The following is a 20,616-nucleotide window of genomic DNA, read 5'->3' on the forward strand; positions in this document are numbered from 1 at the left end:
GTTTAAACCATCTATCTAGTTTTTACTTCAAAGCTGTATTTTCATTTTCAGGGTTTCTGCTTGGTTCTTTGTCATATCTTTGCATTTTAGAATCGTTTCTGCCTGTTTTCACTTCATAATTTTGTTTGTCTTTAATGGATGTGTGATATAAGGAACAGGATTCACTGAAAACTGTCCCTGGGGGCTGGCTCACTCTGGGTTGTCTGGAGTTGGGGTCGGGTAGAGGTGGGGGTATTGTCTTCTCTTCCAAGAGGCTGTACCCTAATTTGAGTTCTCATCGGTCTTGTGGCTTCTGCCTCTCAGCAGGAGCAGTCCAATTTCTAGGGGCCCCATACTTGGTGTCCGTGATCAATTTCTGTAAACAACAGACACCTAAATCCAGATGGCCTGGTGCCCAGGAAATTTGTGTGTACCTTGATTGATAGGTTACTCTCAAACCTGCCCCATAAGAAGTTACTATGAGGTAAGGGGTGGGGAAGGTCACTTGGAGATATAGATCCATACTCTTGTTCAACAGAGCACCAGAACCTCTCTGTGGGATGATGCAAAGATGGGGGCACATGCCTTCTCTTGTCTTGCCGACACTTGGCTAGTAGTGTCCCCCTTCCCAATAAAACTATCCCTTATCCATGCTGAGTGATGTTGTGGCATCATCCTGAGCATGTGGCCACCATAGAGGGGTCCACCTGGTGTGAAAGATATTTCTCATTTTGCCTCTAGGGTTATTTTAAATACATTTATATTTAAAAGTCCTTTCAGAAGCTTTCTTGATTATTTGCATTTCACTGGGGATGACACAATCTCATTATTGCGTTTTTTATGTTATCTTTTTTAACATTAACTTTCTTTAAAGGCATTTGTATTTTAGTTTGCAGATTGATCTTAGTGAGGGAATGAATGTAATTCCTTTCTGCCTTCTCTCCCTCCCTCTCTTTCCTTCCCCTCCATTGCTTTTTCTCCATTTCTCTGTAGGAATACCGTCTTTCTCTGATGGTTTTCCTGTTACCTCTATGTCCCATTACTCTTTAAAAGCAAAAACTGGTTCCCATTCTTTGCCAACCACATCTGATCTTTTTTCTTTGATGAAGCAAGTAGGCAGATCACTTTAGAAATATACCTTGAAAGAAAATTGTGCTTTCCCAAGTGTTAGTACTTTGATTCTGCACAGCAGGCAAGTAGTTCTAATAATACATAAACTTTGTTTCTTCAGCAAAACTTGTGATTGATTGACTCGAGACAAAAGTAACTGGTAGACTGTCTAACCTTCATGGCTTGGTACAGAAAACTCCATGTGTTTTAGATAAAATCTTTCTACATTATCTGATCAATGAGGGACACTGTGGGAATTTCATGAACTTTTATCCATTAATTTTGGAGAGTGCTTTCTTGAGTTTTTCTTCTATGGATTTTTTTTTTACTCCAATTTTTATTTTTGCCCCAGAGTACACTGTATATTTATTTTACTTTTTAAAACCTAATATTACATATTCCTGTCTTTTATGCCTGAGCTAATATTACTGAAGGTGATTACCAGGTGAGTATCACTAATAAGTCCTTTCATAAGACTAACATCTGAAAACTAATTTTTGGTGTTGAGCCAAATGCTACTCTACACATCTTGATTCCTTTCAGTTGCAATGCAAGTTCTTATCTGTAAAGCTTAAATCTCCTGAATTTATTTCTTTGAATTACTTCTACTATAAGAATCTTTTCCCCTCTTGTCTTCTGGCCTACATTTAAATTAATGCTGTTTTAGCATCAACTTAGTATTTCCCTTCATGTTATGAAGAACAGTTACTCTCCGATTCATTTTTTTTTCACTTTGCCATTTGTTCTCAATTTAATATAAGTTGTTAGTGAGGATTAAAGTTCTTTTTTTTTTTTTTAAGATTTTTTTTGGGAAATTGGGGGGATGGGAACAGTGCTGGGGAATTGGGGAAAGGGGAACAGACAAGTTGCTGTCGTTTTGTTCTTCAATCTAGTTGTGGAGGATGTTGCTTCACTGGCCCAAGTTGGCACCATCTTTGCGCTCTTCTCTGGCGAGGCAGATCAGTCGCCGGCTTCTGGACGGCCGCTCACTGCGGCTGCTGGCCGCTCACGCTGGCTGCTGGCCACACACGGTAGCCCATGGCAATCCACTGCCACAGGGACTGCAGCCCACGCCGTCGCCGGCGACTCAGGGCAGCCCAGCTCCAGGTTGAGCTGTTGTTCAGCATCTTAGCTGTAGAGGGCAGTGTCACTGGCCCTCATATGTGGGATCCGAACCGGGGCCCTCTGGCATCCCAAGCGAGTTCTTAACCATCGCGCCACTCGGCCGGCCCAGGATTAAAGTTCTTATAAGGTTTCTTTTTCTCAGAAAGTGGCTTACAAGGAAATGATAGAAGTTGATTCATTCAAATCAGAACATATATATGTCATTAAACCAGGCATCAACATTCCTGTAATGATTCTATGCTAAAAAAAAAGTGACTCTAAAAGAAGGTGCTGATTGCTTCCCCTCTTATTCTGTGCATGTAACCCCCTCCTTACAGCCACATGGGGTTGATTGTGACTAGGGAAGCTCCCTTTATATACCATAGCAGGTACCAGACACAGTCTCTGTGGGTTCTATTATATCACTGTTTTCATTTCCTGTACAGTGCTTTGTTATTCAAGGTCACCCTGCTGATTGTCTATCCTTTCTACATTTTATATAATAGTGGCAAGGATTCTATCAGAGGTATTATATATTATATTATATAAAGTACTATAAAAAGTATTATATAAAAAGTATGGTACATTGCTGTATTATAATGGTTTCTATTGCATTCTTATGAAAGCAGCTATTTGTTTACATTGAATGTACCTGTCATCAGTATATTCCTTGTTTTCCTCAATATCTCTTTAAGCAAAGAGAATGCACTTCAGTGGCACACCCTTTTTTATTACCTTCTTTATCAGAGATCAAATAGTCAAGGGTGTTTGGGGTGTTTTCTAGAACATCTGTCCAATTATCAAACATTATCAAATACTAATTCACATGACATCATATGAGTAAAAAAATACCAATATTATATTTATTTTGGGACAAAGCAAAAGGGAAACAGGTTTGGGGTAAGGTCAGGAATAGGTATTTACCCTCTGAAGGGATGCAATTTGGGCCTGAGTTGAGCGAAGTCTGGAGGCCACTTATCCACCAGTAATGGTGGACATAGCCTCGTCCACAAACTGTAGATCTTGGGCCAAATTTTCAAGCAACCTTAGATGCCAACCAGAGAAGCAGAAACTGTCAACTATGACCCCATGATGGTCCAAATTAGCTTTACAAAATTCAAGGTCAGATAAGTAGATCTAGAGCAGCGGTTCTCAACCTTCCTAATGCCGCGACCCTTTAATATAGTTCCTCATGTTGTGGTGATCCCCAATGATAAAATTATTTTTGTTGCTACTCTATAACTGTAATTTTGCTATTGTTATGAATTGTAATGTAAATATCATTTTAGTTTCCGATGGTCTTAGGTGACACTTGTGAAAGGGTCGTTTGACCCCCCAAAGGGGTCGCGACCCACAGGTTGAGAACCGCTGATCTAGAGTGATTGTAGGGATTCTGCCACTCCCTAGATAGCCCCCTAAATGACTGGTATATGGTGTTATTCTTAGATGGCAGGGAGAAAAAAATATCTTATCATCCCACAACCATGTTACCATTCAGTTGTCCGAAGGAGGTGACATTTATTATGAAGAGCTTTCACTGAATTTTAATCTGATTGTTCAATCAAGTATAAAAGACTAGTTATTAGTTTTTTTTGGTCATTTTTTAATGTTTTAGAGCCAGGTAGAAGGGGAGAGGAAGGCATTTGACCTCTAAAGTTTGTAGGAAAGTGATTGGTAAATGATGCCACTGATTCAGTTGCATAGTGGTTATAGAAAGAGAAGGCGAGGTATACAGTCGGCGAGCGGAATGCTTTGCAGCCTTGCTGGCTTGACAGCATTGCTGAAGAAGGACATCTTTAACTTCAGTAGGATGGGGACAAAGAGAAGACATACACTGAACTATTTTAATCATGCAGTTGCAGCTGCAGGCAGTTCTGCATTGTAGGGTTCTTTTTAAAAACATGGTTGTCCTTGTTTAAATGGAGACAGATCCCCACTAATTGGTGCCAATATTTAGTTCATCATATAGTTCATACAGTATTATTTTCTTGTGTATCATTTTTGCTCTTGGTATGAAAGTTTCCTTGTCTGATGCAAAATACATTTGCGAGTGAAACTGTATTCAGCACCAGTGTTTGTTTTGATATTCACTCTCTGAATCCTGCTAGAACCCTGATGCCCTTCAAATTTCTAGAGTCTTCTAGAAATTTCGAGACCCTTCTATACTACTCTTGCTATGTTGGTTGTGAATTTAATGCTTTATATAGCAGTAGATACTAAGCAATTAAAAATCTAGCTGCTTTTATAAAATCATTTAACTATGCAGTTTTCTATAGTCCGTTAGAGAAAATAAATTTAAATTCTAGATGATAGGAAGCAATTACAATAAAGCACACATACTTTTGGAGTGCAAAGTTGTTCTTTGTCACTGCTGTCCAAAGAATAATTTGGATGTCTTCTATAAGCACAGCACTGTTCTTAGTGTTACACATTTTTTTTTAAAGCCTATTCAACTCCATGACTCTGCATCAAGTTGTACTTCTGCATTTTGCACCTTACTAATATTTCGTCATTAGAATAAAGCCAGGGCTTTGTAGATTTGACCACTGACCCAGGACCAAAATTGTATAGGATATAAAAAATATAATCAATTTCTGCCCTTTCTGGAGGAAAACTCTTGCAACACCACTTGGAGCATTTTGACATCAAAATAAGGAAAAAAAAAACCCTATCTGTAATTACATAGTTTATATATTTCTTAAATTCCCCTGATCACTGCTTTGTAATCATCCAGATGTTCTATGGGTTAATATTTTTGTTCAGTTTAATTACATTGAATTATTTTGTTGAAATTAAAAGAGGCTGTTGATTGAATTCTCCAGCATTGCCACCTTTTGTTGACTGCTGGCAATGTTAAATTAAAATAATTACTCTTCATCATTCCCATACTTAACAGAGGTTAGCATTGTCTATATCTTCTCCTGGGCTGAACTAAAGAGCTTTTTGTAATGTAGTATGTTTTGCCTGAGATGACTTTTCTAAAAACAAGACAGTTGCTTTTTCTTCATTGTTTGGAAAATAGACTTAAATATATCTGCCAAAGGTTTGCCTTTATTTTAAACTTTTTAAAAAATCAGATGACAGTTATCAGAAAGATCTCCTTTCTACCCTAGGAGCTTTGTAAACCTTTGCATTTGGCATTATCTTAACCCTGCTTTGTGATACAAACTTGGTTTTCTTTATTATTTCTTCTCTTCCAGAAAAAAAATGAATGTGGTCTTTTAAAAATTCAACCTCAACTTTTGTGATCAGAAAAGGAAGTTTAATTATGTTTCTAGTTTTTGCAATTTCTGCTTCTCATCAATAAATTTCTTTTTCTATCCAATAGGAACCCTATTTGTCTCACTTCCTGACTTACAGTCTCTTTCCATCTAAACAGTTTCCATTCGTATTAGTATTTGGGCTCTTTTTCTCTTTTACATTGGCTTCAATTACACATATAATTTTTCATTTCTTCTACAACTTTTTAGGGTTCACTTAGTGTTTACTGTCTTGCAGACAATATCTTTTTTTTTTCTCTTTTGTTTACCTGGAGTGGAGTTGGACTACTTCCATGTCCCTCCTAGAATTTATTAGGATAGATAGATGATGACACAATGCTGAAATCTAACAGTAATACTTTGAATGATTTTAGTGTTTATGGTCCTTTAATTTTTGCAGTTCCAATTCTATTGAATGAAAGAGACAAAGTGGTCTGAAAGGTAGAAGATAATATTGAAGAATACCGTGTCACAATAAAACAAAGAGAGTGGGGTTTAAAGAAAATGGTAGTGAACCACAGAATCAAATGCCAAAGGATGTTTAGGGAATCATGAGTCATTGGCACATAAAGCAATTTTAGTACAGTGTGTTACAGATGATTTTTTTGAAAACTTTAGTGGGAACAATAATCCAAGATGCAAGCCCTCTTCCCAGGATGGGCAGGATTACTGAAACTGCTTAGTTTGCTTCAACTTGGCCATATTTTTAAGGAGAATGGAAAGACTCAGTAGAGGTAGAAGCTGTTCATGCACTAGAAACGGATGAGCCGGGACAGGAGGCGGGGAAGATGGAATTTTAAAAATCCATGCTTCCAAAGTTCGTTTTCTCTGAGACACAGCAGGGAACGTAGATGGTTTTGTGAATGGTACCGGACATTTTCAGGTGGAAAGAGGAAATGTCATGTAGGGAAATTGCCATCTGCTCAGTAAAATGGGAGACTTTTTCTTTTCTCTTTCTTTCTTGGTTTGCATTAATTTTGTGAGTTGCCATTGAACACAGTAGGAACAACAGCTTGGGACAAATGAAATTATATCAATCACCTTCATGTATTTTTGTTACTTTCTCCTGAGCTTAGACTGGGATTCCCTTTAACTGAGAGAGCGCAACACCATCAATATAGTCAGGAATTCAGGGTGTTTTCTGACCCAAGTTGAACTTGACATTTATCCCAAGAGCAGTTTTGTACATACTGTAAATTAGGGAGGCAACAGGCCCGGCTTTGTCTCACTCCCCACTCTCTTGCAGCATGCACTGTCGGTTCGTGCCACTTTGTACTCACTGTTCGGCTTGTTCTTTCTGCAGTGCCTTTGGCTAAGGTGACTTCTTCACCTGACAGGTGTCCCCCTGCCCTCCCACGTCTCTCACATTTAACTAGTTTTCATCTTTCAAGACCTTAGCTTGAACTTGACCTCCTTCATAAAGCTGTCTAAAGCTACAGCTAGGCTCTCTGTCTCTCTCTGTCTCTCTCTCTCTCTCTCTCTCTCTCTCTCTCTCTCTCTCCCTCTCTCCCTCTCTTCCTCTCTGGTGAATTCTGCTCAGTCCAAATCTTTATTTTTATATTTCTTTCTATTTTCTTGGTAGACTGTGATTTCTCTTGTGGGAAGGGTCATATCTTCTATTTCTTTTAGATCCATTCACCTTGTCTGGTATCAGGCATGTGTTAATAAATGTTCATGCTTTAAATTGTAACTGGTGTTTTATTTTTACATGACTCTAATGGTTGGTATTTAAAATATGTATGCTTCTAATATTTTGTATGCTGTGTATAATGGAATAGTTTTGATGTTTCAGGCCCTCCTAATAAGCTTCATTAATTTAGTAATTTAAAATATTATTTTTCGCTTAAATTGTATTTTCCTTTCTTTATTTTCATGGTTTTGTACATGTTTCATTGGTCCCATGACTTTTTAAGGACGTTACGGTAACCTGGCAGAGAATTCTTGGGTTAAGGTGTTCTTTCCTTTCATCTCTGAAATGTTTTTCAGCTGTTATCATAGTCTTCACTCTTTTTTTTCCTTAAGTTCATCCTTGATGATATAATTATACCTTTTACGCCCTGGGTTTTTACTATCCCTCTCCTCTAGGCAATGTAAAGCCATGATATTTCTGATATATTTAGCATAAGGAAATACACTGATTTGTAATAACTTTTTATTTTTAACTTAACTCATTAGTTATTAGTAATGCCATTTATCTTGTAATTTGATTGTGATTGGAGAGTGGTAATTTGCATGCCTCATGCAAGCCAAACAACTTTTTGTTGGATAAAAAAGGACAAAGGAAACATATAAGTTGAATACGTTCATTAGAAAATAATTACAAAATGTATTATCTATTGTAAAATAAATAAATTTATTACCATGTTATATATGGCTTAAAAATACATATTTGTGTTTATTTTAGGAATCAAACATTTTAAGTCCAGTGCAGGATGGAACAAAGAAACCCCAGATTGACAGCAATAAGAGCAATAACTACCGGATTGTAAAGGAGGTCAGCAGAAGTAAAATATTTTTATATGGCTTTATGTTTGCATGGCAAAGAATTTTTGCATATGTATTATATTTAATATAGTGTTTGTGATACTGCTTTTCTTTGTCTTTTTAAAGATTTTGATTAGGCTAAGTAAACTGTGTATACAGAATAAAAAGTGTCGGGTTCAACATCAGCGATTACTGAAAAATATGGGAGCTCATTCGGTGGTGTTGGATCTTCTGCAGATACCCTATGAAAAGGTTAGTTCTTAGTTACTTTTTTTCTTCATTTTTTATTTTTTATTTTGATAATTTTTTTGTTTGTTTTTTAAAGATTTGAATTGGGGAATTGGGGGATGGGAACAGTGCTGGGGAATTGGGGGAAGGGGAACAGACAATTTGCTGTCCTTTTGTTCTTCAGTCTAATTGTGGAGGATGTTACTTCACTGGGCAAAGTTGGCACCATCATTGCGCTCTTCCTGGGCGAGGCAGATCAGTCGCCAGCTTCTGGATGGCCACTCACGGCGGCTGCTGGCCGCTCACGCTGGCTGCTGGCTACACACGGTAGCCCATGGCAACCCACTGCAGCAGGGGCTGCAGCCTACGCTGTCGCTGGCGACTCACGGCAGCCCAGCTCCAGGTTGAGCTGTTGTTCAGCATCTTAGCTGTAAAGGGCAGTGTCACTGGCCCTCATATATGGGATCCAAACCGGGACCCTCTGGCGTCCCAAGCCAGCTCTTAACCAACGCGCCACTCGGCCGGCCCTGTTTTGATAAATTTTTAAACGTATAGCAAAGTTACAATGAATTTTTCTTTCCTTGAGTTATTTGAAAGTAAGTTGCCAATCTGGTGCCAATCTGATGGCACCCCTGAGCCACTTAGTAAATATTTTCTACAAACAAGGACCCTCTTCTCTATAACTGTACAACAACGTTCCAAATCAGGAAAGAGTATGGCACTTTTATGCCACTTAATTCTTAGAAGCTATTCACATTTCTCCCATTATCCCAATCGTGTCCTGTTTGACAAAGCGATCTACTCAGAAACAGGTGCTATTTGATTGTCATGTCTATTTAAATCTTTTTTTTTACTGGAACTTTCATGACATTGAAACTTTTGAAGACAGACCAGCTCTTTGGGACACTGTGTCTTAATTTGGGTCGTCTGACATTTCCTCATGATTAGATTCAGTTATGCATCTTTGGCAGGAAAGTGACGGAAGTGGCACTAAGTTGTTCCTACCACTTCCTATCAGGCAGCACACAGTTTTGATTTGTTCCGTGATGTTCACTTGGATCATTTGATTAAGGTGGTGTCTGCCAGGATTCTCCACTGTGAAGTACTCATTTTTCCTTTGTAATTAGTATTTTGTGGAGAGGTTCTTTGAAGCCAGGTAAATATCCCATTTTTTATAAAACTTTCAATTTTTTCATTTATTTATTTTTATCAGTATGGACTTTTGGATGCTCATTTTATTCAATAGGCTCTACTAGGTTTCTGTCATTATTTACTTTGATTCTCAGATTGTTCCAGATTTGGCCAATCGAGCTCCTTTAAGCTAGCTTCCCTGTCTTCTGACTTGTCCCCACCATTTTTTTGAGTAGTTCCTTGCTGTTTTGCACATTAAAATGTTCCAGGTTCACCTTGCATTCTTTTTTGTTTATTTATTTATTTTACTTTGCATTCTTCTTACTCCAACTCAACTCTGGAATGAGCCATTTTTTAAAGTAGCCCCAGTTCTGTTTGGGGCAGAACGGTGTTTAGAAGCAAAGTTCTGAGAACTAAGTGTACTTATTACTATCGGTGTTTTGCACCCCTCCCCAGGCCCTCTAAATTGACAAAGCTAGGGAATATATGTGTGTGTGAATGTAGTTTCTCATGTATGAATACTCCATAATAATTCGTCTTTCATCGCTGCTGCCCACTCTTCCATATAAATGCCCTCCGCACCTCATTCAGGCTCTGACACCCCCGTGGGGGTTGCCCTTTTTCTCTCTTGAGCACCAGTGTGTCATGCCAGGACTCTTGATGTAGATTACTCTTCATACTGGATTGCCCTCCACCACCCACTGGCTTAGTTGCTTTTAATATGTAAATTTATAAATTCTACCATTCCTTAGGTGGCATAATTCATACTATGGCAGAGAATGCAATAAAATAATTATTGAAAGGCAACAAAAGGTATTCAATCCTTAGCCTTGATTATCCAATTTATTGTATCTTTGATACTGTAACATGGGCATGGGACATGTGATCAGGTTCCTTCTTTTAGTAATTGTAGCATTGAGTATTTAACTATACTTTGTGTTTATAGGTTTGCTCAGTTTTAATAACTGGCTTGTTAAGAAACAAACAAATGAAAAGGGTAAGATGAGAGTTTTGAAGAAATACAGTGGAGCTGGCTCTGGTGTTCTTTACTGCCCAGCTTTTCAGTGGGAATTGGGGATTCCTGTGGCTGATATTCCTTTGATGCCTTTTAACTACACTTGGATTACACAAGTAATGCAAAGTGTTAGTAGATTTTGAGATAAAAATTTCCTATTTTAAAATCAGGAAATTCACCCTACTGTATATATGAGGTAATGTGTCTACTAATGATCTTAGGATGTTTGTTTAGTTATAGATGGCAGAAATACTCTTAGATTAGGAAAAAAGAAAACATTGAAATTATTTAACATAAACTACTATTCAAAACATGGGTCAGTTTTGTATCTATGACAGTGACCACATGACAAATGGGAAAATCAACTACCCAGAAACAGTTTAGATGGTTTCAGTGATATTGTTAAAAGGCCACTTTTAAGAAGAGAACTTGGCATTTTTTGGTGAATTTTGAGACTTAAGTTTCGTAATGAGAGTTTTATAAGCAAATGATAGTATTAATGGGACTTTGGAAAATAACAGTGAATAAGGAAAGCAACCTAAGAGTACATATATTAAGGAAGGGTTGCTGGGGGGGGATAGTGAGGGGGGAAAAGAATAGAGGAGAAAGCAAAGAGAAAAAGGAAAAGGAAGAGGTAGAAATAAGAGACAAAGTAGATAATAAAGGAGGGGCAGAGAGAGGAGAGAGGGGAGGGCAGAGATAAGTTCAGAAAACTGTATATAGAGAAATTTACAGTGTGGAGGAGACAGAAAATGTGAGTGGGGAAAAGAAAGAATTGGGGCAAGGCCGAGGCAAGGGAGCTTGAAGCAGGAGAGGAGTAGAAGTGATAAGAGGAACAGATGCTGGCGAAGCAGTGGGCAGGGAGATGATTCAGAAAGAGGGGGATATAGGAGGTAAGGAAAGGAGAAACAAAGGAAACAACCAACCAACCAACCCCAGGAAGATCCAGATACCTAGAAATACTAGGAAAGAGGGGAAATCCAAGAAAGCAGAGGAACGAGAGGAATTGGGGGCTGCAGCAGAGAAGGGAAGAGAGCCAGAGAGAAGGAGGGGGCCAGAGAGAGAGGGAAGGAGGACAGAAGAGCTGTGGGACAGAGGCAGGGGAGAAAGAGGTGAGAAAGAGGCGGCTGTGTACAGAGATGGGAGATGTAGTGGCCCATCAGAAAGGCTGGGGAGAAAGGCAGATGGAATGTGAACGAATGGAGCAGAACTGATAATAGGAGGAGAAATAAAGAGGTGAGAAACATCTAGAAAAATGGGGGCTGTTCTGTGGGGGTAACCGGGAGTAGTTACAGAGGGTACAGAGAAAGGGGAGCATAAATAGAGGCACGGAGAAAAAGTGCACATGCCCCCAAACATAATTTTTTGATTATATTTTTGCTCTCGTATGCTTGTTTCTCTGTATTATAATGTGCCACTCTTTAACTTACAGAATGATGAAAAGATGAATGAAGTGATGAACCTGGCCCATACATTCCTGCAGAATTTCTGTCGGGGAAATCCACAGAATCAAGTCCTCCTTCATAAACATCTGAATTTATTTTTAACTCCTGGTGTGAGTATTTTACCGACTTCTAATATTTGTAGTAAAGTGTTCATCACATTTATTTGAGCAGCATTGATGAGTAGAATTTTATTAATCTTCATCACCTCATTTTTTTTTTCCTTGTAGAGGTTCTCTCCCTAAAAGTGAATATATTTTATTTCCAATAAGGAAACATTTAAAGAAACCTGAAAAATTACACAAATTTTACCTGCCAATGACCACTTCATTTATATGCATATAGTTTAATTATAGGAAGGATGATGTGGTAGAACAAAGGGCTAGCTAGCTCTGTAGTGCCACCAGTAAGATAAATACGGAAAACTCAAAACTCCGCTCCGTAAAATGTGTCAGCGGGTAGTAGGGAAGAGCTAACTTTGAATTAAATGAATCTCAAGAATACCGTTGCCAACATGTTGACCTTTATGATAATAAGCCCCTTTTTCCAGCTAAACTCCTTTGTGAGCTCAGTTTTCTGAGTGGTGAATGACCTCATTGCATTTTGTCGAAGACTTGCACAGAAAACTCACTATGGCTTTGCATAAAATATAGAACCTATCGCAAACAAGGAAATTAGTCTGACCGCTGTAGAAGAGAAAACTGATCCTGTTACCAGTACAAGGGTGCATCCTTCTCTGTTTAGCTCCTAGAAGCAGAAACCATGCGGCACATCTTCCTGAACAATTACCATCTGTGCAATGAGATTAGCGAGAGAGTCGTGCAGCATTTTGTGCACTGCATCGAGACACACGGCCGCCACGTGCAATACCTGAGGTTTTTGCAAACAATTGTCAAAGCAGATGGTAAATATGTGAAGAAATGCCAGGATATGGTCATGACGGAGGTACGTTCTCGGCTTGCATTTTGTCAGCTTTACTCAAACAATATGCTCAAATAAGCATTTTTCTGTTAACTTAGAGAGAAAAAAGAAACAAAAATGCAACCACATAGGTTTAGAAAATAATTGTGACTACTTAAGTATAAATATATTTTGCTTAAGTCTAGGGAAGTGACAAGTTGAGTTTATAATTTTCTGAGTCTTATTTTGGATTCTTAAGGAATTTGTGGTAGTTTTTAAGTTATTCGTTTTTAAAATCAGTATGTTTTAATGGAAACAACTCGACAAAAATCTGTCACAGAATTTTGAGACCCATTAAAAACAAAGTTTAATGACAGAAAAAAAAGAGGAATTTGTGTACTTTCAATAATGGGTAAATGTCTATGAGTTGTTATAGATCAGTTAGAATGAAAGTGACAAAATTTTATATTTTTAAGTTTCAGTATGTAACAAAAATGGTTTAAACTCTGCTTTTCCAGTGCCTTTATTACTCTATGCCTAAATATAGAATGGGTGTTCTCTGCTACTCTTTGCAGAGGACTTTGAAGAGAATTAAACTAAATAGTAGAAATTATTCATCAGTGATTTATTACACGTGAAAACCTAGCTATTTATAGTAAATTAAAATTTTAAGAAAAACAAATGAATGAGGTACTTAATTGGTCTTGTCATTTTCATTGTGATATTTGGCATTAAGTGAGATTTACGAAATGAATAAGTTACTCACTGGGAACCAAGTGATAGGGTGGAGAGCTGACAGCTATTTTAGTACATGTGGGTCAATCATTGCCCTGTGACTTCATGGTTTTCTAAAGGTCTGTATGGATCTAGACAGCTTTCAATCATCACTACCAAACAGTTATGTAATAGATTATATTGTTTTGAGAGATTCTCACAATTATATACCTTAAATTTGGGAATGAAGGTGATTTCTATAATGATACAATGTGAGCACTCCTGCCCCATAGAAATCTTAACATTAATCCAGCTTAAAGCTTTGAACTTTTGATGTAAATTTTTGTTATAAAAGATTTTAAGGAACATTTTCACTTGTACAATTTACCTTTTTCTTATCTACATTTACATTCACATTAGTTCTTCATTCCCGAGAAATGTGTGTGAGCTAATTTGATTTTGTATTATAATCATGAAGGAAAGAATTAAAATGGGAAAGCAGCAAATATTTAAGCCGCTTCTATGACAACAAAAGATGAAGTGTTCCTGTGTGTAAAGAAGTATTTGTAATATATTGTGTTAAGATATATTTTTGACACATATACATTCTCTTTCAACAAAACTTTCAAAGCCAACTAATTCCTATCAATTTAAATAAAACAGAAAAAATTATATAACCTGTGTGTTACCCACCAAAATATCTTACACTGGGGTTAGAAAATTGGTACTTGTAAGAGACAATAAGACATGATGGATTCTGAGCAATAAAATTATCACCTGCTAGAATTCTCCATTAAAATTATGTAAACAAAACAGGGAGGAAAATTTGTGTCCTAAAAGCTTATTTGTTTTTTCTTTCTGTTTTCTCTTTTTAGAAGTCTTTTTCTCTTTATTTCTCCTGTCTCTGCTTTTACATCCTTTCTTTATTGATGCTAATGACACATGGAAATTCTGATTTTTAGAGAGTTGATTTGGCTCAATGTACTTGCTTACTTATTCTGCCACTATTGAATTGGATGGGGACACTTTATTCTGCTTTAGTAAAATTAGGCTTACAGGATTTCTCATGCTTTGGCAATGGAGTCTTCCACTTGAAGTAAAGGGAAGTAACTTTATTCAAATATTTTGCAAGTTTAATTTCAGTGGGTAACTCAATGATGAACAATTTACTATCATCCATGTCATTTAACCCTTGCCTCCACCCGCTGCTCCTACATTTCCCTACTGCTTTTGATCGTGTTCATAACAAATCACTTAGCACATGACTAAAATAATTTTACCACTTTGCCTTGGTATAGTTGTGCTTTTGCAATATTATCGTTTTTATAAATATATACAAGGGTTTCCAGATAGGGCAAACCTTTGGAAATAAGTACAGGATGAATATTTGAACTGCTATGTAGACTCTCTTATTATCATTTCAGCTGATAAATGGGGGTGAAGATGTGCTGATATTTTACAATGATAGAGCATCGTTTCCCATCCTCCTCCATATGATGTGTTCAGAGAGAGACCGAGGGGATGAGAGCGGCCCCTTAGCCTACCACATCACCCTCGTGGAGTTGCTGGCAGCGTGTACAGAGGGGAAAAATGTCTACACTGAAATCAAGTGCAATTCCTTGCTGCCCCTGGATGACATCGTGAGGGTGGTGACCCATGATGACTGCATCCCTGAGGTAAGCCCACAGAATTGTGAATACTTTTAAAAATGTATTAGGTGCAGAAGTCCCCATACTACTATAGATGAGATAATATATTTAGTCAAGGAATTGGGGTTAGTCTTATAATTCTGAAAATTTAAAAGAGCATTAGAAAGCTTACTTGTTTAGTTCTACAAGAAGCTGCTATAGGAGTCTCTGAATTCTAAGTATGGCAATGTGAACAAACTGAAAGATACACTTGTAACTTCTAGTATATTCTTGAGAATGAGAAAGGTGCTTCACAAATAATTCACAGTCATTGATAGGAGAGGCGAGGATGGTGCTCTAGGATCATCTGTTAGAGCCTGCAGGTTTGCCTTGCTTTATAGAATAGATGCATTCTTGGAAATACGGACCCACATTTTGCTTTATTCCCACGTCATCTTTTACCCTCTGTCCTAGCTTGGCTCTGATGATAGGGAAACAACTCATTAGAAACTGGTTGTCTGCCAACAGGATTAATGAGGCTTCCAGGAACGTACGTTGTCATCATTTCTCTCTTTTCTGCCATTGTGGTGTATTGTTGCAACGTTAATAAATGTATGATACACTGAATATGATATAAATCCAAACATTTTAAATCACAGTAACTTGAAAGGGTGTCAGGTTAGGTTAACTTCCCTACTTCCCAGCAGTCCTCCGGACTTGAAAGTATAATTTTGTGGAACTGTTGACACCACGACTCCAGGGATACTTCATGCCCTGATTAGTTTGAAATAAGATGACGAAGAAAGGAAGCAGTGTAGTGATTAAACCCATGGGCTCTGTTTTTCTTTGAGGTCTTGATTCTGGCCGTGCTTCTTCCCACAGGCAGTTCTCTCTGACTGCACCACTCTTCCCTGCTTCACCTACGTCACTTCTCTGTATCCTTCAGATCTTGATCCAAGCATCACTCTTCAGGGACGACGTCCCTAACCTTCTGTAGTAGAATCTCTAAGAGTCTATAATTTGAAATTTACCATTTAAATTTTAATAGTTAATAAATATCTGTAGCCCTCATGTTCTCTCCCAAGATTATAAGCTTGATGAGGATAACAACTAGGCCTGTTTCTAATTCACCGTTATATTTCCTGAGCCTGAGCCTACACTTAATAAGTATGTTATGAATGAATGAACAAATGAATTAAAGAATGAGTCAGAATCCTGGGCCCATTACTTCTTAGCTGTCTGACAGACTCCAAACAGGTTGATAACCTTTCTCATATTCAATTTCCACAATTTTAAAGTGAGATAAATATAGTGTGTACCTGATGGGATTGTTGGAGGATGAAATTAAGTAAGATATTACATACAAAATGCTGAAGGTGTTTGGCATGTAGCAAACAATGAATAAATGTTAGCTGCTGTCAGGGTGATTATGGTAATGTGCAGAATGGCTCTGATGTCTCCCTGTCCTATGGTCAGTTCCCGACACAGGCGCCCTGTCACTGGAGCTTTGTTTCAGACCTCGGCCAAGTAGCGACAAGCACTAAGGACATGAAAGCTGACTCTATTACTATGGTTCTAACTCATGAATCCCCTGATACTATTTACGTGATTTATATATATATATATATTTGTTTATTTATGGGGAGGTTTATAACATTCATCACATTTTCAATAAAGAGAAAAAAAAAAGAAAAACAAAAATTACTTGCCATACACACTTTAGAAATGGTATATGTGGATGAGACTCGTCCCAGTCCTTTATGAGGAATTTTGCTAAATCTGGAAAGGAATTTTACTACGTCTTAAAATAATACATTTTTTTCGTTGTTGTTAACTGTGAACCTGCTTCTTCTAAGAAATAATAATTTAAATATTTTTGAGTGGCAGTAAAGTATTATTTAGTCATCACATTTAAACATTATTTTAGAACTCTCTTGTTTGCAAATGACAGAAACATAACTTAAACTACTTTAAATTTTTAAAACGGGACTATTATTGGCCCCTGTATTGGGGAATTTGAAGGATAGTTGTTCAGATGGATCAAGAGGTTCAAACAATGTCAGAATTCTCTCTGTCACTTATTCCCTTTTTCCTTGTGGTTTTGCCTCATTTTCCTCTTCTGAGCATAATTTTCCTCCACACACCTGGAGAAGATGGCTTCTTGGAATTCAGTTGTACCTTGTACCACATTATCAATGAGAGAGAGGGGTGGGGGAGGGAGAGGGAGTGAGAAAAAGAGAGAATATGATAGAGACAGAGAGAATGGGAGGGGAGGAGAGAGGAAGAAAAAGAGGGAGACGGGATAGAGAAAGGGGAGTGTTTGGACTCCTAATGTCCCAAATGACAGGTTTGGTTAATGTGAAGCACACTTTCTCACACCAATCACTGGGCCCACGGGAATGGAATACCAGGTCATGTGTTTACCCTGAGTCAGGGGATGGAGTGTCTTAGTAAAAGAAGGGAAGTGGAAATGCTTTCTAGGTATAAACAAAATGTGTTTAATCTTCTATGGGAGCTAACACAGATTTTATTTAACCTTTCATAATTGATATTTGAAAATCAACAATAAGGAAAACTCACTTTCTTTTGTATTTGAAACTTGCACAGGTTAAAATTGCTTATGTGAATTTTGTTAATCACTGTTACGTTGACACTGAAGTGGAAATGAAAGAAATTTACACGAGTAACCACATTTGGAGATTATTTGAGAACTTCTTGGTGGATATGGCAAGGGTAAGTGACACTTTGATCATTAAAGACTACTTCATGTTTAGTCAAGTTGTCAATATTTAGTTTCGCTAAACAGTATCAAGCATCTGGATAAAAACTTAGAATTAAACCCACTACCTTTGGATGTAATCCATTGTATTCAAAACATTATGAATGAGTTTCACAAGGTCGTGAGTGAGATTTAATGAGTTAATATGCACAGACTACCCAGTACAGTTTATATAGCAACGCAGCGTTCACTTTTACTTTTACAACTATGTTGGCTGTTATTAAATGGAATTTTAGTGGCTTTTTTACATTCAATACAGAAGATATTTGGCATAGGTCAATTTATATTCAACCTCTTATCATGAAAGGAATTACAAACCATAGTTGGAAAGGATCTCAAGAGGCCTCAACTGCTGCTTTGGACAGATAAGCACTTGACCAAACTACTCAGGACTTAGCACTGCTCACTGTTACCTTTTCAGAGTCCTCTTTGGAAGTGTGTTTCAGTAATTGAATCATCTAGTGTTTTTAATCATGTCAGTCGAAATGTATTCTGCTTTTTCACTTTGAATCCGTTTCCCCTTGTCTGGCTTTTGGAGGGGGGGGGGGTTTGGGGAGGACATGTGGAGCTGGTTGGCATTTTCTAGATACTGTCTAGCATATGTTTTGCTCTGTTAATATTGAATAAATGAATGAATGGATGAAGAAAGGAAGGAATCTTTTTGATAGAAAGCACTTAATTTTAGTATGTTTTATCCTTTTTTTGCATGCTAAATTATAATGTCTGGGGTGTATTATTTTAGGGGTTTTTTTTTTTTGATCTTCTCTGGTTTTCCCTTTAAAATTATAGGACATAATGTTCAAATAAGAATTTCACTAATAGAAGGTAGGTCTAAGGAATTATCTATATACTATTATGCCTTAAAATAGCCTGTGTCAGTCCTGGGGTTTCCTACATTCCTGGGTGCTGGTAGATTTACATAGGCCTCATGTAGATGTGATTGGACAAAAGGAGTTAGTGAGGTCCATATTTTCACCCTCTTACAAGAATGAATGCTGGCTGTTATCCATTAGCTCACTGCCTCCCTACATCCCTTTCTGGAAGGAGGGAAGACAAAGGGGATATAATAAAACATCAACTGCAGATCGAGACATCCAAGAGCAATCTAGCATAATACAATAAATCATGTATATTCCAGTCCAGGAGCTCTTTGATTTCATCAAGGTTTGCAGGTGAAATATGCTTATTTAACCTTTGGTGAGGTGTAGTAGGAGTGAGTTCCTCCATGTTCAAGCAGGAATCAAGTAAGGCAGTTCCTATTCTACTTCATTTCTATAGAATCTAAAAGACACTCATTACCTTCCTCAGATAAACCTGCACCTGTGGAGAAAATATCCTGTTTCCGCACAGGATTTACATACCACTCAAATTTCCCTCCCTGACCTTGTGAGAGCCCTTGTGCCTGATTGGCTACAAGTATCTCCAGAAAACTTGAAGTGAAGGATGGTTTCTATGCCAATGACTGAGCTTTAAAACTGCGCGTGCAGGAAGATATTAAAGAGATTATAGGCAGATTTGCAGAGTCGCACAGTGCTACGGACGAAAGATAAGCTTGAAAAAGACCAAGGTCACATTCTAGGCAGAATGAGCTGTGAAGCTAAAAGCATTTTTATTTTTTTAAAGCAGACAGCTGATGATGATAACTGCCACTGATTATGCTACCTCTGAAAGATTCTTTTAGTTGATGTGTTCATAAGGCAAAGCTGTATATACTCTTTTGCTCAAAAAGTATAAGTATGCATGTAGGAAGGAGTTTTATTTTAACTATTTTGATTAAGTAGACAATATTATTATATGAAGACTCTGGGGGAACTTTGGGATCTTCTTCGTCTATTCACTCATCATGTCTAACCACAGCAGCTTAGCTGTACTGAGAAAGCAGTTTTTTGTTTGCTCTTGTTTCCCTCTTATTTATACTTTCAAGCAGCAACTCTCCTATCCCCTCATCAAGAATGACAAGGAATCAGCCTACATGTTTTCAGGGAAGGGACAGGGAGCCTGACTTTTCTGTAACTAAGGTGTCTTTCTCCTCTTGAGGAAAGATTAAAGGAGCCACCACACACATTCAAATTCAAATATAAAAAGTGTGATTAAATAAGTAGAATGTGGCCTTCTAGGCGAATTTTCAGCTCAGTAGAGCAGTAGTTCTCAAACTTGAGCGAGCATCAGAATTATCTGGAGGGTTTGTTATAACACGGATTGCTATGCCCTACCCTCCGAGTTTCTGATTCAGTACATATGAGACTGCATTTTAACAAGTTCCCCGGTGGTGCGGAAGCTGCTGGTCCAGGGGCCACACGGAGAACCACTGCAGTAGCGCATGGCAGTGAAGAGCAGGCATTTTAGAGGCAATAGCCAGACCAGCGTTCAAGTCCAGATTCTGCCTTTTCCTAGCTCAGTGACCTTGGACGAGGAACTTACTCCTCTGACTCTGAGTTTCCTTATTTGTCAAATGAGTACAATAATAACACATGTCTCATAGGGAGGATTCACTGAGATAATAGTGTAAGCTATTAGCACATGCTTGGCACTTAGTAAAAGAGTTTCATTTCATCCATGTCATGGTAACATCACTGATACTATTACAGGGTTATATGTAGCCTTTAAAACAATTTCAAAAGCCTTCCCCAAGACTTGTACCAAATAAAAATGTTGAGGATAAGCAAAAGGGAGACCAGCTAACATAGACAAGAGCCAGAAACCATGTCCATGAAGCTAGACAAGCACAATAGTGACTTGACATAGAGATGGACTAAATTCGGATGTTACAACAAAGATATGAAATCCTGGAGCAACTGATTTACATCAGTGAGAAATGGTAAAGGTAATCTGGAGGAAAGGT

General features: G+C 37.8%; 1 protein-coding gene across 1 annotated transcript in view; it reads left to right on the forward strand.

Moving 5' to 3' along the window:
- The window catches only part of LOC109372316 (inositol 1,4,5-trisphosphate receptor type 2), a gene marked incomplete at its 5' end in the record, with an annotated part of 324,316 nt that overhangs the window by 61,843 nt on the left and 241,857 nt on the right, over positions 1–20,616 (forward strand). The window contains 6 exons of the mRNA XM_019625391.1: positions 7,858–7,947; positions 8,064–8,189; positions 11,744–11,866; positions 12,498–12,698; positions 14,792–15,043; positions 17,603–17,728. Of these exons, the coding sequence (XP_019480936.1) occupies positions 7,858–7,947; positions 8,064–8,189; positions 11,744–11,866; positions 12,498–12,698; positions 14,792–15,043; positions 17,603–17,728 (918 nt within the window). The remainder of the gene's footprint in view (positions 1–7,857; positions 7,948–8,063; positions 8,190–11,743; positions 11,867–12,497; positions 12,699–14,791; positions 15,044–17,602; positions 17,729–20,616) is intronic.

The sequence above is a fragment of the Hipposideros armiger genome, unplaced genomic scaffold (assembly GCF_001890085.2).
Source record: "Hipposideros armiger isolate ML-2016 unplaced genomic scaffold, ASM189008v1 scaffold_624, whole genome shotgun sequence".
Taxonomy (NCBI): Eukaryota; Metazoa; Chordata; class Mammalia; order Chiroptera; family Hipposideridae; genus Hipposideros; species Hipposideros armiger.